General features: G+C 34.8%; 2 protein-coding genes across 6 annotated transcripts; one reads left to right on the top strand and one right to left on the bottom strand.

Moving 5' to 3' along the window:
- The first annotated feature begins 3,507 nt into the window (after window positions 1–3,507).
- Window positions 3,508–6,728, top strand: rcvrn2 (recoverin 2). Its single transcript, XM_083531559.1, has 3 exons — window positions 3,508–4,114; window positions 6,102–6,213; window positions 6,338–6,728. Exons 1-3 carry the CDS (start codon window positions 3,734–3,736, stop codon window positions 6,421–6,423), a joined length of 579 nt encoding a protein of 192 aa, XP_083387685.1. The 5' UTR covers window positions 3,508–3,733; the 3' UTR covers window positions 6,424–6,728.
- A 467-nt stretch (window positions 6,729–7,195) lies between these two features.
- Window positions 7,196–13,809, bottom strand: LOC310719101 (germ cell-specific gene 1-like protein). 5 transcript variants are annotated; one of them, XM_083528455.1, is made up of 7 exons: window positions 13,490–13,809; window positions 11,843–12,058; window positions 9,472–9,642; window positions 9,281–9,328; window positions 9,030–9,182; window positions 8,779–8,890; window positions 7,196–7,787 (listed from the first exon to the last, which is right to left on the bottom strand). In XM_083528455.1, exons 2-7 carry the CDS (start codon window positions 12,051–12,053, stop codon window positions 7,418–7,420), a joined length of 1,065 nt encoding a protein of 354 aa, XP_083384581.1. In that variant the 5' UTR covers window positions 12,054–12,058; window positions 13,490–13,809; the 3' UTR covers window positions 7,196–7,417. The 5 variants fall into 5 exon arrangements, with proteins under 5 accessions (XP_083384581.1, XP_083384582.1, XP_083384583.1 ...); XM_083528456.1 differs by lacking the exon at window positions 13,490–13,809 and having other exon boundaries at window positions 11,843–12,299; XM_083528457.1 differs by lacking the exon at window positions 13,490–13,809 and having other exon boundaries at window positions 9,472–9,639.
- Between the last annotated feature and the right edge of the window lie 12 nt (window positions 13,810–13,821).

A 13,821-nucleotide genomic window follows, 5' to 3' on the forward strand; every position in this document is an offset into this window, starting at 1 on the left:
ATTTGAGTTGCTAATCAGTAAATCATACTTCTGCGAATCTGTAACACCTAGAAAAACATTTCGAGAGCTTTTATTGAGCACACCGCAAAAAATACACTCAGCAAATAATACTCCAATTCATCAACATGAAATATCTACTTATAAATATGGCTGCTGAGCATAAAACTGGTGAACATGCATTACTTTTTAATTGTGGCAAGTTTGGAAATGTATATCCTCTAAGGACCTTCTTCTGATATTTATATAATATTAATATAATAATAATATAATAAAATAAATGTTTATATAGACTCTGTCCCTTATCAATTGTACACTTTCACAAACCACTTTGCATTCAATCTGGTTCAGCTGCAACTAAACAGAATTACTTACTGAATGAAATACATACAAAAAAACGTAAAGGAAAGTATTCAGACCAGTGGCAGTTTCTTTAAATACTAATTCAGCCTTTCTTAAAAAAAATAAAGAACAGAAATATCAAATGGAACTTCACAAATACTTGAAATTTAGTAATTTGTAAAAAAAAAAAAGAACATAAAAATGATCAGTAATATAAGTATAACAAGGAGAAAGAAATCCTGCTTACCTTTTAACTTGCTTACAAATGTTCAGCCCGTTGAACAAATCACAAATAATAATAAAAAGAGTCGCATTTCACCCAAGCTGATTACATTAATTCATGTTGGAGGAATATCCAGACTTGTTTTTTGATTTTTGAAATATTGTTTCATCTCTCTTGAAGACTTGGGTCTCAAAGGGAAGAGCACGTACTATTAAGGCAAAAAGTCAGAAACTGAGGCTTTTATTTAGCTAATGTTATTATTTGCGTTATCATTTGTTTGTTTTCCGTGCTCTTTGTGTTCTGAAGGAATGCCATGTCTGTCATTAGGCATCATTATGACCCATTACCTCCTATTTTTTTAAGATCCACTCCCTTCCTTTTCTCTATCACATTTTTTCACTAAAGACTTTGGTTGGACTTCGGGTGAAGGCATTGTTTTGGTCGCAGAAAGTTCGTTTTTTCTTCTAAAGAAATTTCCCCCTTCTGTCCACTCTGTTGGTCTTTCCCTTGTGCCCCTTGTGTTTCCCATCCTGTCTTTATGCAACGGTTGTTGAAGGACCAAAAAAATATATATATAAACTGAAAAGTTACATAAAAGTATGTATGTAAAAATAAATGGTTAATACATGGAGTATACAGAGGTTTAAAATCCTGTCTGGTAGCAACCTATAGAAGAATCATCACTTGACTTCTCTCTCTTCTTTTCTCACAGCACTTGAGTACATGGTTCACTGTAAATGCACTTTTTAGTAGAATCCATATTAAATCATTCTTCACTTATGAATTGATTCGTTCCAAAATGCATTTAACTCTGGAAGACTGGAAGCCATTAAAACAGAAGTCCCGGTGTTTAAATGCTTTAACTTCGAGACACAATTAGCTTCAGCTTACTTCTGAAATTCTCTGCATTAGACGACGAATGCTTATTTAGCATTAGCAATGTCTAAGACAGATGGTGGAGCTGAACAAATATCCCATCACAAGTGTTATTTCTTCTTCTAAGGAAACAGGGTGTTAGCAAACTACAACTTATATGAGCAATAATTTGCTTATACATGCTGAGGAAAGATTTATGTTGCTGCCCATCAGTAGAAACATTAAAAGAATCTTATACATTATAGGAAAATTACAAGCAATCCAGAATCATGATAAAAATAAGATACAGATTTGTCACGAGAGACTGATTAATAATAATAATATAGACTCAATTCACATTTAATACAAAAAAATTTTAATGGTACTTCATATTTCACATGTGGTATGGAAGCCTGCTCATTGTTAACTTGGTTTATAACATAAAAAATTATATTTTCTGTTGTTCTACTCTGAGGTTTTGTAATTGTAGTGTGTATCTTTGGGGTGTGTGTGTGTGTGTGTGTGTGTGTGTGTTAACATGAAAGACCAGTGTTGCACTGATAATTTCAAAACATGATTGAAAATCTAAGATTCTTTTGAGTTAATATTTTTATTAATAACATCATTTTCCAATGATGACAAAGTTTATTTAAATATATAAGACAAGCTTATCATCTGTGTTCCACTACGGTTAGAGATTCCTTGGGCTTAATGCCAGTACCTTAAACAAATCTCTACATGTCAACAAGGTAAAATTTGTATAAGAGTAGCCTCAAGAAGTTTATTGTTGAGGCAACTGCAATGTAATTGGTTCTAGGAAGTAATCCAATAAAAATGGGATCACAAAGGCCACAAATAGTTGAGTCAAAATCCCTGTATAATTAGGGCCAAAGATAGAAGCAGACATAGAGAAAAGGGCAGAATAAAATAGATAATAGCAATAAAAATAATTATAAATAAATATAATTATATAATATGAAAAAGAAAAAAAAAAAAAATTTAATGATGAAGGCATGCATCCAAGTAGTCAATATGATCAGGGAAAATGTACTTTTAAATGACAGTGCTGTAGATTTTATCCTATTAAATGTAAAATAGATAAAAACCCTAAAAGAATATGTGAAAATAAGAATAATTGTATTCATTGTTAAGAATTATATTGAAGTTTGAATTACCCAAAATACATTCAAGCCAATTAACAATTGAGTGGGAAGCATTTAATATCATATGATCGAAAATCTAAATGGGTAGAAAATGGGAAAATGGTTTCTGAATGTCATTGGTGTAAAAATTAAAAAATAAAATAAAATAAAATAAATGGCCTCAAGTAACCTTCTGAGAAGACGTGAGTGTACACGTGACATGAAGCCCAAAAAACTTACCAGCTTAAGTTTAGAGCATCCAGAGAAAGATTCAAATCGGATCAAAGTCAAAAGTAAATGAACAGTGATCCAAACACCCCAGCTGGGCCTGTTTACTCTGTGCTGAAGAACAAAGGAAGCTTTACTGTATCATGTCTACAGATTTGGGCCACAATGCTGAGAGTAAATTAGAATTCTCCTAAAGAGCATATGGGAAGTTGACATTAAGCAACCCTTCGACCTGCATGTTGGCTCTAATTCTATATAAGAACTTGTACGAGAGGAGAAAAAGGAGGGTGAAAAGGCGGCTTTCCGCAAAAGAACAACAGAACAGATGGTAGGGCTTAAAGGCCATCAATTAATTGCCACATTTGATCAGCATTGAACAATGTATGTGGTTTCTTCAGAGTTTCCACAATCAAGTAGTTGTCGCCTTGTTGCATAGTTTCTTTATTTTATTTTACTTTTCTGGTTTAATGATTTTAACAATGATTATTAAAAAATTTAAGCAGAAGCAAATGATTGAATATTGAAAAATGTCTGTACCATATGTACAGTGACTTCACACTTGTAACATTGTGGTTGTGTTTAACATGTGATTTGTTCTTTAGTAAAAATCTTTAAAATTGTAGAAATATAAAAGTTATTTTAAATCTCAAGAGCTTAAGCAAATTAAATCCACCTTTACTAGACTTAGCCCTGCTGTCAGAGGTTACAGCCTAAGTCCTTCTCCACCCACTGTGCATCTCATCCCTTCTCTTCTCTCTGCTCTCTGGTACTAAGTCACATTTTGTAATCCTTATTGTAAGCAGACAATTCCACTCCATTCTTGAAGATAGCCATTTTACTAAGAGCGAAAAAAAATCTCATTAACTTAGACAGTCTTTGGCTCAGGTTTTAAGCTTGAACTGCTGCCTGAGACTTGAAGGTCTTGCTCCTCTATCCAGAACCAGCAATGGGCAACTCCAAGAGCAGTGCAATGTCCAAGGAGATCCTAAAAGACCTGAAACTAACAACGAATTTTTCAGAGAACGAGCTCAGCCAGTGGTACGAGAACTTCCAGAAGCAATGCCCATCTGGACGCATCGCACCGAATGAATTTATGCAGATCTACAATCGTTTCTTTCCTGACAGCGACGCCACTACATATGCCAAACACGTCTTTCGATCATTTGACACAAATGACGATGGGACATTAGACTTCAAGGAATACATAATTGCTCTGCATATGACATCAGGTGGAAAAACAGAGAGGAAGCTGGAGTGGGCTTTCTCACTGTTTGATGTTGACAAGAATGGCTACATCACCAAGGCAGAAGTAACAGAAATTTGCAATGTAAGTTCTTCTGAATAACTGCTAAGGCTTGATTATACAGTGAGGCCATTTCAAGCAATAATTTCAGCCATGCTTAAGGCTGTCAGAAAATACTAACACTGGCATCTAATAGTAATATTCACAGAGTAAAATACTGTCCTAGGTTAGGTAACAGTGCTGTTTCTTAATTAAATTCATTATAAATGCATTATAATGTCTAATATTTACCTTTCACTCTGTTTCTAAATTCACTGTTCATTACAGGAAGAAAAAAGTTCAATAGTAAAATATTTTCTAATCATAATTATATAAAAGCATGAATAATAATAAAAAACATTCAGAAAAACTTGCCTAGTCCAGTGTCAGGTCTAGTGTCATGCTAGTTTAATGACATAATAGCAGGTTTTTTTATATTTAGGTTTACTGTTGATTGATGTTAAAGCATCAATCAACAGTAAAAGCATAGAAAGTAGAAATACAATAGAAATAGGCTCTGTTGGATTTGATTTTTGTCTTTAAGTCGATTTTAAAAATAGTATTTTGACTTGTCCTGCTCTTACACTGATAATTCACTCAATGTATTTAAAGATTTAGTGTATTTGTGAATGTGTGCAGTACTGCTGTCTGTTTTACAAAGAGAAATGTTATGTACAGTAAAGTGACCATTAGAGGATAACAAATATGTTTTACAAATAATGTCTAAATCTATAACTAGTACCGTCCGCAATAAATTTATAATTAGAAGTGGAATAACATTGGGATATTTCTAACTTGTACTACTTATTACTACTAGCATTGTCTAAATTATAGGAACAATATTAATTTAAAACCAAATAATACTAGATCATAAGTTATTCGCTACAGTTTGAACATATTCACTAAAAGACATCTAAATCTCAGACAGCAGTATCTAAGGTTTAATGGCTTTGGGTTACTAGTACAAATTTCAGGGGTATAAACATAGTCAAGTTGCAACTGTTGGCCCATTAAGCAAGGACCTTAATCTTCCCTGCTTCCTTTGTGCTGGTGACAAATGTTTTGTAAAGCTTTATAATAAGGGTTCCTTAACTAACATTTTTTAACACATTAGCTAATTTGAAAAAAATGGATTCAATGATTAATATACAATACAAATGACATTAACCAAACAACAAACACTTGCATGAATTGATTTTATTTTGAATAATAAACCAACTAAGAAAACACATTAATTAAATGTTTATGGTTATAATATGCAGTACAATACAATTGGGATTGTACACTATCTATCTATCTATCTATCTATCTATCTATCTATCTATCTATCTATCTATCTATCTATCTATCTATCTATCTATCTATCTATCTATCTATCTATCTATCTATCTACACAAAGTTTGTGAACACTCAACTATAACACTCTTATGTGCTTGTTAAACACCATTTAGTCTAATTTTGCTGTTATAATAAACTCCAGACTTCAAAGGTTTCACATTAGATTTTGGAGTGTGAATGTGGGGATTAGTGTTCATTCAACCATAAGAGCATTAGTAAGATGTCATGCTGGAAGTCCTGGGGTGCAGTCTGTGTTCCACTTCATCATAAAATTGTACAGTGCCGTTGAGTTTAGGGCTCTGTGAAGGACACTTGAGATCTTTTACTCTAACATAACCACAGAAAGCTTTGTGCACAGAAGCATTGTTATGCTGTAACAAGGTTTGGGCCGCTTGGTTTTAGTTTAGGAAATTTGTAACGCTACAGTATACAGAGGCATCTGAGTGAATTTAACTTGTGGCAGCAGTCTGAGGAAATTCCATATAAAAGGTAAGCAATAGTCAGATGTTAACAAACCATTGGGCAGATAGTATATATTTCAAGAATCTACATAAAATATCCCATAATACTGAAGTGTGTGGAGAGAGTGAAGTGGTATTAAGTTAATACAACTAAATTACATTTTCAGTACTTTCTCCTGATCTTCATAATTCTCTTGTACTTTCTTCATAGTTCTCTAATTTCCACTCCATAGGCTATTTTTAAGATGATTCCCAAGGAAGACCAAGAGAAGCTTCCAGCAGATGAAAACACACCAGAGAAGAGAGCAGAGAAACTGTGGTCTTACTTTAAAAAGAAAGACAATGGTAAGAGTCCCGATCAGGAGAGATTATGTAGAAATTACATATACATTGGATATGAATAATTATTAATAATTGTGCTATTATGAGGTAAAATAAAATAATGTTTTTTTTTCTCTCTGTCTCTCAGAGCGGTTGGCTGAAGGAGAGTTTATTCAGGGAGTGATGGATAATGATAATGCCCTCCATCTAATCCAGTACAACCCCCTCAAATAAAAAAAAAACATAAAGGTGGACCCATTCTGGGGCTTCCAGTTACTTGTAAATAAAATTATTTGCTATTTCCTCAGTTTTTGCAGTTAAGCTGAAAGTCTTTGAGTTGTGTAATACACATTAGTACTATTAAGAGGCAGGTGAAATTGATCATTTATTGTGTTAGCTTCATATCGGTGTGTCGGTCTGTAGATACTGTCTGTTGTATATTGACCACCAGTGCCACCAGGAGGAGGCGAAGTAAATATTTAAATCTCTGTCTCTGTCTCTTTGTTTCTGATGGAATAAAATTCTGAAAAAAGTGTGAAGTAAGTGTTGGCGTGTGTTTGTGTGACTCCTTTAAAAAGCTTACAGAAGCTGACATTTGCTGACAAGCTAAAGGATTGTATCTTGTACAGTGTAGGTATACTGCTCTTTAACTAGACAGCATATCTTCAACTCCAGAGAATTCTAAACAATGTTGACACCTGTCAGGTATTTTGATTTTGTGTGTGTGTGTGTGTGTGTGTGTGTGTGTGTGTGTGTGTGTGTGTGTGTGTGTGTGTGTGTGTGTCAGGTATTTTGATTGTGTGTAACCTGTGAAACCCTGAAGCTACACATGTGAACACAAGGAAACATCTATGCAAGCAGAGAGATTTCTTTTTTAAAAATGAAAGCTCATGCCCTACACATAAAAACCCCCAAAACAATTCAGCCTAGAAACCACATGCAGATTTTATATGTAAAATATGTGTAAATGATTTGCTCACACCCACTGAAAAAAGCCCCCACAAAACAAATCTAGAGTGGTTTTATAAAAGAAATATCAGCAAATGCACTCAAAATGAATGATTTGTGCCCTTATCCCCTGTAAGTGTAATCCACTTATGATCTCATGAAATTTCATTTTAAAGGGATCTCAGAATCCAGTCTAAGACACCAACCCATTTTTCAGGTCATATGCGTATAGAGGCCCTCACTATCAGTATTTCACATCTAGCAAGTTACATCGCTGCCATTAACATGGAGAGTCTGTTCCCTCTCTCTCCATGGCCTTTTCCATTACATCCATCTCCCTCTCACAGTCCTCACACTGCTCTGGATCACATCCCCCAATCAGCACCAGCATAGGGATGTCCAGGTCTGTCTTCTCTCCAACAGTCTCATGCTTCAGCCATATGCTATTGATTCTTCTATCAGCACACTGCTGTAGGCTACTGATAGAATAGATCCCACCTCCTGAAACCACCTCATCATAGGAAGGAACTGCACAGGCTTCCTCCAGACGCAGCCTCTTTCGACGGCGAATCTCAATGATAGTTTTGGTGTAGGAGTTGACGGTCAGAACAGCAGCACCCATACAGCAGCTAAAAGACACCCAGGCCAGGCTGAAGAAAAAATAGAAACAGGAAAAAGAGATTTGAATGAAGAAGATGAACCGGCAAGCAAAAATGACTATAAGTCTCTTGAAGAGTCACAAAAGCACTTTTACTAATTAAGAAGGCTGAAGAGACCCAAAAAGCTGACAGATAATTTTCAGAAGTTTCAAGGCTCATAAAAATGAGTGCACCATATCATAGGAACAGAGTTACCAACAATAATAAACTAAGACACACAACGCTACATAAAGTGAACATCCAGGAACATCAAGAACACAATCCAATGTTTCAGTCATTCTCTTACCATCTGGTAGGGACTTTGGAGCCATTCAAACCCACATAAGTTTAATTAAAGCCCCTTCCAAAGAGTCATTTCACAGCTGAACTCTAAACTCAAGTAAAGGCACAACCAAACAACACTACAAATAATTCCTATGTACAAGCCAAGACTCAGGCATAAGTACAATATTTTTGCATGACTTTGGGTCTTGTATATGTTTTATACAGTAAGTGCAAGTTTGGTTTGTCATACCTTTGCACCATGTTTTGTTTTGCACCTTGTATTACCTGAAAAGTTTGAATATTTGTCAGTGTCATTGGAATATTTTTATAATTGTATTGGTTTGTCCCCAATGCATTTAAGTAAATGCCGAAGTTGTTCATCCACACTAAAACATTTCCGCCCGGGGTTTATGTTCCTTTCGGCTCTTTGAAACATTGCGGCAATGACTAAAAATGTGTCATCGTTTTCAAAAGCCTCCAAAATTGTTTTCAAATGTTTTAACATTTTTGTTGACTGAAAACGCTGTTTCAGTGTGGACAGAAGGCCAAAACGGAGAGAAAAATTTGTTTTCTAACTAAAATGTTTTAGTGAAATTGTAAATTCACTAAAATTCACTGAAATTGTAAATTCTTGAAAACAGATTGTCTAGTCTGAATAAAAATAAAAGTATGGAGTAAATATGTAGTGTATATTAAATAACTAGATGAGAACACTCACGCAAAAGACCAGCCATAGTCCCAATTCTGAGGTCTCCAGTCTTTTGGCCCAATAATCACAGTTAACTGGAAAACTGTGGTGTACATCATGTGGGCCACCATCCCAATTAGGCCTAAAGGAGATAAAAAGGGCACAAAGCACTACAAAAACCAAAAAAACATGAACAAATACACAGTATCTACTTTGCCACACTATATACATTAAAATTAGGAAAAACCTAAATGCTATAGAGCATAGGGTTTGTCTCATACCTGAAAGCACAGTGCATAAGGCTGCAAATGCATTGATTTTAAGTGCATGCATTTCTTTATGAGAACAAAGAACTTCCAACCACATCAGCATAAATCCCATTCCCAAAAGACCGATGTATATGAACTCAGAAATCATAGACAACCAAAAAACACCTTTAACAGAAAACCAGACGGACAGAGATAATAAAGTGAAAAGCATTCATATAAATATACATGTATAAATGTTTAAAGCATGGACCCAAAATTCTCACCATGCGTATCTTCAGGGGTTAGATTTAGAAAACTTCGACATCGCTCTCCTGCGGAATAACAGTCAAATTTTCTAAACATCATTCTAAAATATTCCCTCTCGTTCCATTTACATTTACGGCATATAGCAGACGCCCTTGTCCAGAGCGACGTACAAAATTCTATTACATGTGTTCCCTTAACGGTCTCTTACCATCAGCGTGTTTCTCACAAGATTCCCAGAATCCTGCATGGAAGTAGCGAAACATGTACTTGTCCTCTCCCGTTTCCCAAATGTACTGCACAACGTTAGTTAACTGTGTCTGTTGAGTCTTGTTGTGTGCTTCTCTCTGGATCGTTGACATTGTTCCATTAGAGGGAACTTCTGGACAAACCGAATGATTAAAGTTCAGATATTTGACATTAAAACAAAGCTCAAGCAATTTTTTTTTATTGATATCAATATCAAGAACCAATATATACTAGTATGTATGAAGTCTGTGGAAAAGTCGCATACATTTAACATGAGATTATACACTATGTTTCTTACAGTGTATTTCACATGCAATGATGCATTAGTTATGTTTAAGTATCAAGTTATGTCCTTAAATGTCCTAAAAAGTCAAGTAAATACATGTGAAAACAAAACTATGTGCTCATGTATGAGAGAAAAATAACTTGGCACTGTGAAAATAAAAACAAAAGTTGGAACTAACGCAAGACAGAACTTGAAAAGCTGAAAATGTTGGCACAAGAAAGGAACATGAAAAATAAAACCGCGTGCACTATGTGCAAAACTGTGAATACCATTTCATGTGATCTTTCTGCATCAATGTAAAGTTCGTGACCCTACACTCCTTCAACAGTCTAAAACAGGAAACTAAACAACCTCCATTTGCATTTAAATCCATAGCATACCATACCATATATATATAATAATACAAAAGTCACAGATGTACAGATCATAAATGATGGCCTGTATGTATACTTCGCTCTGATAACAAGCTTGAATGGTTTTGGTCCAACTCTATATTTAATCAGATATTAGAGTCAGATTTGGAAGCTTAAGATGTAAATGTAATTAATATCATCTGAGAGAGTAATTTAGGAGGTCAGATGTATTGCCAAATCCGATCTGGTAGGCTTAACAGATCAGACAAATTGAACACATTTTGTCCTGCACAATCTCATTTCAAATCTCATTTGTATCCATTGTAACCCGCTTACTGTATGATTGTTATGAAGAGTACTAAGAGAACAACATGTACTGCACAAACTGATATCCGAACAAGTGGAAATATGTCAAATATTGTCAAATTTAACTGATAATTTGTAACAGATCTAGGCTCATATTTTGAATATTGAACAAATACAGTATATCATTTCTTTTATAGTTAACATGTTTTAATCAATGGGTATGATCTTCAGTCACATGCACACATAGGCATCAAAGGGGGCTTGAGCACCTGTCCTTCTTCTGGTGGTTTTATTTTATTTTGTTTTATAAATGAATATTTGTGTGTGTGTGTGTGTGTGTGTGTGTGTGTGTGTGTGTGTGTGTGTGTGTGTGTGTGTGTGTGTGTGTGTGTGTGTGTGTGTGTGTGTGTGTGTGTGTGTGTGTGTGTGTGTGTGTGTGTGTATTTCTGTTTGCGCACAGCTTTAAATAAATTGTTAAGTAAGTCAGTTGTGTTAATATATTTAACATTTTGTTGGAAAAAAAATGTGAATAACTATGAGAAGTGCACTTTTTTCCACCTGAGCTCCTGCCCCTCAAAATGTCTGTGCACGTCCCTGATGATCTTTATGTAATTTTTTCCTCACACTTTATGACTAGTACCAATATTTATAGAAGGTACAATAAATAAAACAGGTATTAGCAAATTTCAAGGTTGGACTGATAAATAATGTAAAAAAAAAAAGAAAATAAATAAATCTTTGAAATCCTGAAATACTGTGACACTAAGAATCAGATACACAGAAAACTGATTGGAGTAATAAATAACCTGAGTGGAGGTTTTTGGGTTTACTGGGGAAAAAATGAAACATGAATGCTTATGTTATGTTAATATTTGTTTAGGAATATGATCTAACTTTTCCAGTTAAAAAAAAACAAAAAAACAAAAAAGAAACCCTTGCTTTTTCAACTATCTTTTCTTCCAACAAAGTCGTCTGTGTCCTAATGAACCAGTATGTAGTAATTGATAGAGTCTAAGGATAAGGTTGTCTTTCAAATGTAGACAAAATGAAATGGCAGCTCAGGGGATAAGATTTTGGACGTCTGAATGGCAGGTCACGAGGTAAAATCCCAGAACCTTGAGAGGAACCAGATTTAAAAGGGGAACCTCATCCTCATTTGGGTGACATCAAGAGTGTGATTATAGTCTTTATAACAATACAGAACACTGGAGAGTGAGAACTAACATGAGCACTGGGGTGTAAGATTATAAGTAACGTCCTTTCTACAGTCTTATACAGTCATTTGAGATTATGGAACCAGGAGCTACTCAGCAACTCATAAAATAGCTCAAGATTTTAGTAGGACTAAGCTCATTTGCACATCACTCTTGCCTGGTATTGCTTGTTACCTGGTTGCACAGTGCTCACTGCAGAAGCCTGGCTGCTGTTCTGGCTGCACTTCTCCATTTTAACAGGTGAGAGGCAGAGCGGCTTCACCACTTTCTGCGTTCCCTCACACCAGTAGGAGGTGCTAAAGGCCAGCACTGACAACGCCAAGGCAAGAGAGGTCAAAGACAGGCAGAGAAATGAGCGTGAGCGTCGAGGCATGTGCTCCAACATGCTGGCTAAAAGAGAAGACCAAAAGCAATTCCATTATGATAACTATTAATTATTAATTAATATAAATGTTCGGTGTGAACTGGATAGATCATTGGTAAAAAAAAAAAAAAAGAAATAAGAAAGAAAAGAAATAGGAAATCAAGTTTGGTTCGGTGTTCAAGGTGTGTCCTTCTAAACAAATAATTGAACCCATAGCATATTAAATAAAATGTCCCAGTGCTTAACAGAGTCAACGTTTTCCGTTCATTTGTCACATATGTGTAGAAATAATAAAAAAAATGACTTCAAGCACGCAAATCACACAAGCACAGATTACTAACAAAGTTCCTAAACATAAAAAGGAGTACAGAACCAGCATACTATTTTCCTCTCAAGGGATCACAAGAAGCCACAAAATGGGCAGCTAATAAAATTACAGTACCTCTCAGAATTATTGGCAACCATCGTGAAGAGAGTAGAAATATATATATACACTGAGTCACATCCTGTAGCATCCAACAGAGCTGGAGGAATTGTGACGCGGTCAAACATCACTTGGAAGTTTGTGCTTTTAGACTTTCCGCTTCGATTCAGATTACAGTCTGTCTCAGCAATGGTCAGATGCAGAGAGGGTGTTAGAGGATGTGTTTTTGTGCTTATTTAAGTTATTCTGTGTTGAATTAGAAGAATGTTTTGGTTCATCGTCTTTGACAAATTCATAGATGAGAGACACATAGACAAACACAATGTTATATATAGGGATAATAAATAATAGTAGTATCTATTTGTATATCTCTCTCTTATTTTTGCCCGTAGATGCCAATAATTCTGTAAAACACCAGTTTATTCTACTCTACTGCTCTGCCCCAAAATGTGTGAAATTTTAATGCAGTTTTTCAGATGAAATTATTTTTTAAACAATTATTTGGATGAAAACTATATGAATCTATTTTAAACAAATTGCATTTGTGTGTGTGTGTGTGTGTGTGTGTGTGTGTGTGTGTGTGTGTGTTGACTAGGTGAGAGCCTGACTTACTCTTTCTTAGTTCCTTGATTCAATGTCTTTGCAACCCATATGCAAAAAAAACAAAACAAACAAACAAAATAAATATTTAAAAGCTAAATTGAAATCTTAGACTGACTTGAATTAAAAAATTAAATTAAATTAAGGTTTGTATCATTTTGTCATTTTATAACAAAATTCTCATATAAAAATATTAATAGTCAATTACGAAAAACAATAATAAAGAATCCCTTTGGATATAACATTTTACAAAAACTACAGTAAGAGAAATTATTTGGAGGTTTTTTTTTTTGTTTTTTGCTTGATTACTGTTGAGTGACCCAGCATAATTTATCCAAATAAACTTAAAAAAACAAAACCAAAAAAAAAAAAAATGTTGAGCTCATTAAATAAACAAAACAAAAACTTAAAAAAAAATGCAATCCTGCCCTACCTCCAGAAACAAGTACACAATGAACAATTGTGAATGAACAGTTCCCTTCCCAGTCCACCCTTTGTCTCCGTTTCCTATTTTCTGGGAAGAACAGAGCAGAAATGGCCCTCAGCCATGTCTTTATCCTCTCACGCTTGTCAAGCTTTTTCTCATTTTCTCTACATGCCTTTATGAATCTCCTCCTTTTTGTAATCCCGCCATCTGTTAGTCCATCTTTTCTTCTATTACTCAGACATTCATTCCTTCCATTTTTACATTAGCAACTCTGCCAAAGCGACTGCACCGTTACAACACAAATCACATCCTGGATCTCTAATCCAAACATTGACAAC

Source organism: Silurus aristotelis, assembly GCF_946808225.1.
Source record: "Silurus aristotelis genome assembly, chromosome: 1".
NCBI classification, from domain to species: domain Eukaryota; kingdom Metazoa; phylum Chordata; class Actinopteri; order Siluriformes; family Siluridae; genus Silurus; species Silurus aristotelis.

Coding starts and splice junctions, on each gene's coding strand:
- rcvrn2 (XM_083531559.1), top strand. CDS start 3,734: ATGGGCAACTCCAAGAGCAGTGCAATGTCCAAGGAGATCCTAAAAGAC. Junction 4,115..6,101: donor AAGTAACAGAAATTTGCAAT/GTAAGTTCTTCT, acceptor TCCACTCCATAG/GCTATTTTTAAGATGATTCC. Junction 6,214..6,337: donor CTTTAAAAAGAAAGACAATG/GTAAGAGTCCCG, acceptor TCTGTCTCTCAG/AGCGGTTGGCTGAAGGAGAG.
- LOC310719101 (XM_083528455.1), bottom strand. CDS start 12,053: ATGTTGGAGCACATGCCTCGACGCTCACGCTCATTTCTCTGCCTGTCT. Junction 9,183..9,280: donor AACCCCTGAAGATACGCATG/GTGAGAATTTTG, acceptor TTTCTGTTAAAG/GTGTTTTTTGGTTGTCTATG. Junction 7,788..8,778: donor GACTATGGCTGGTCTTTTGC/GTGAGTGTTCTC, acceptor TTTTTTCTTCAG/CCTGGCCTGGGTGTCTTTTA.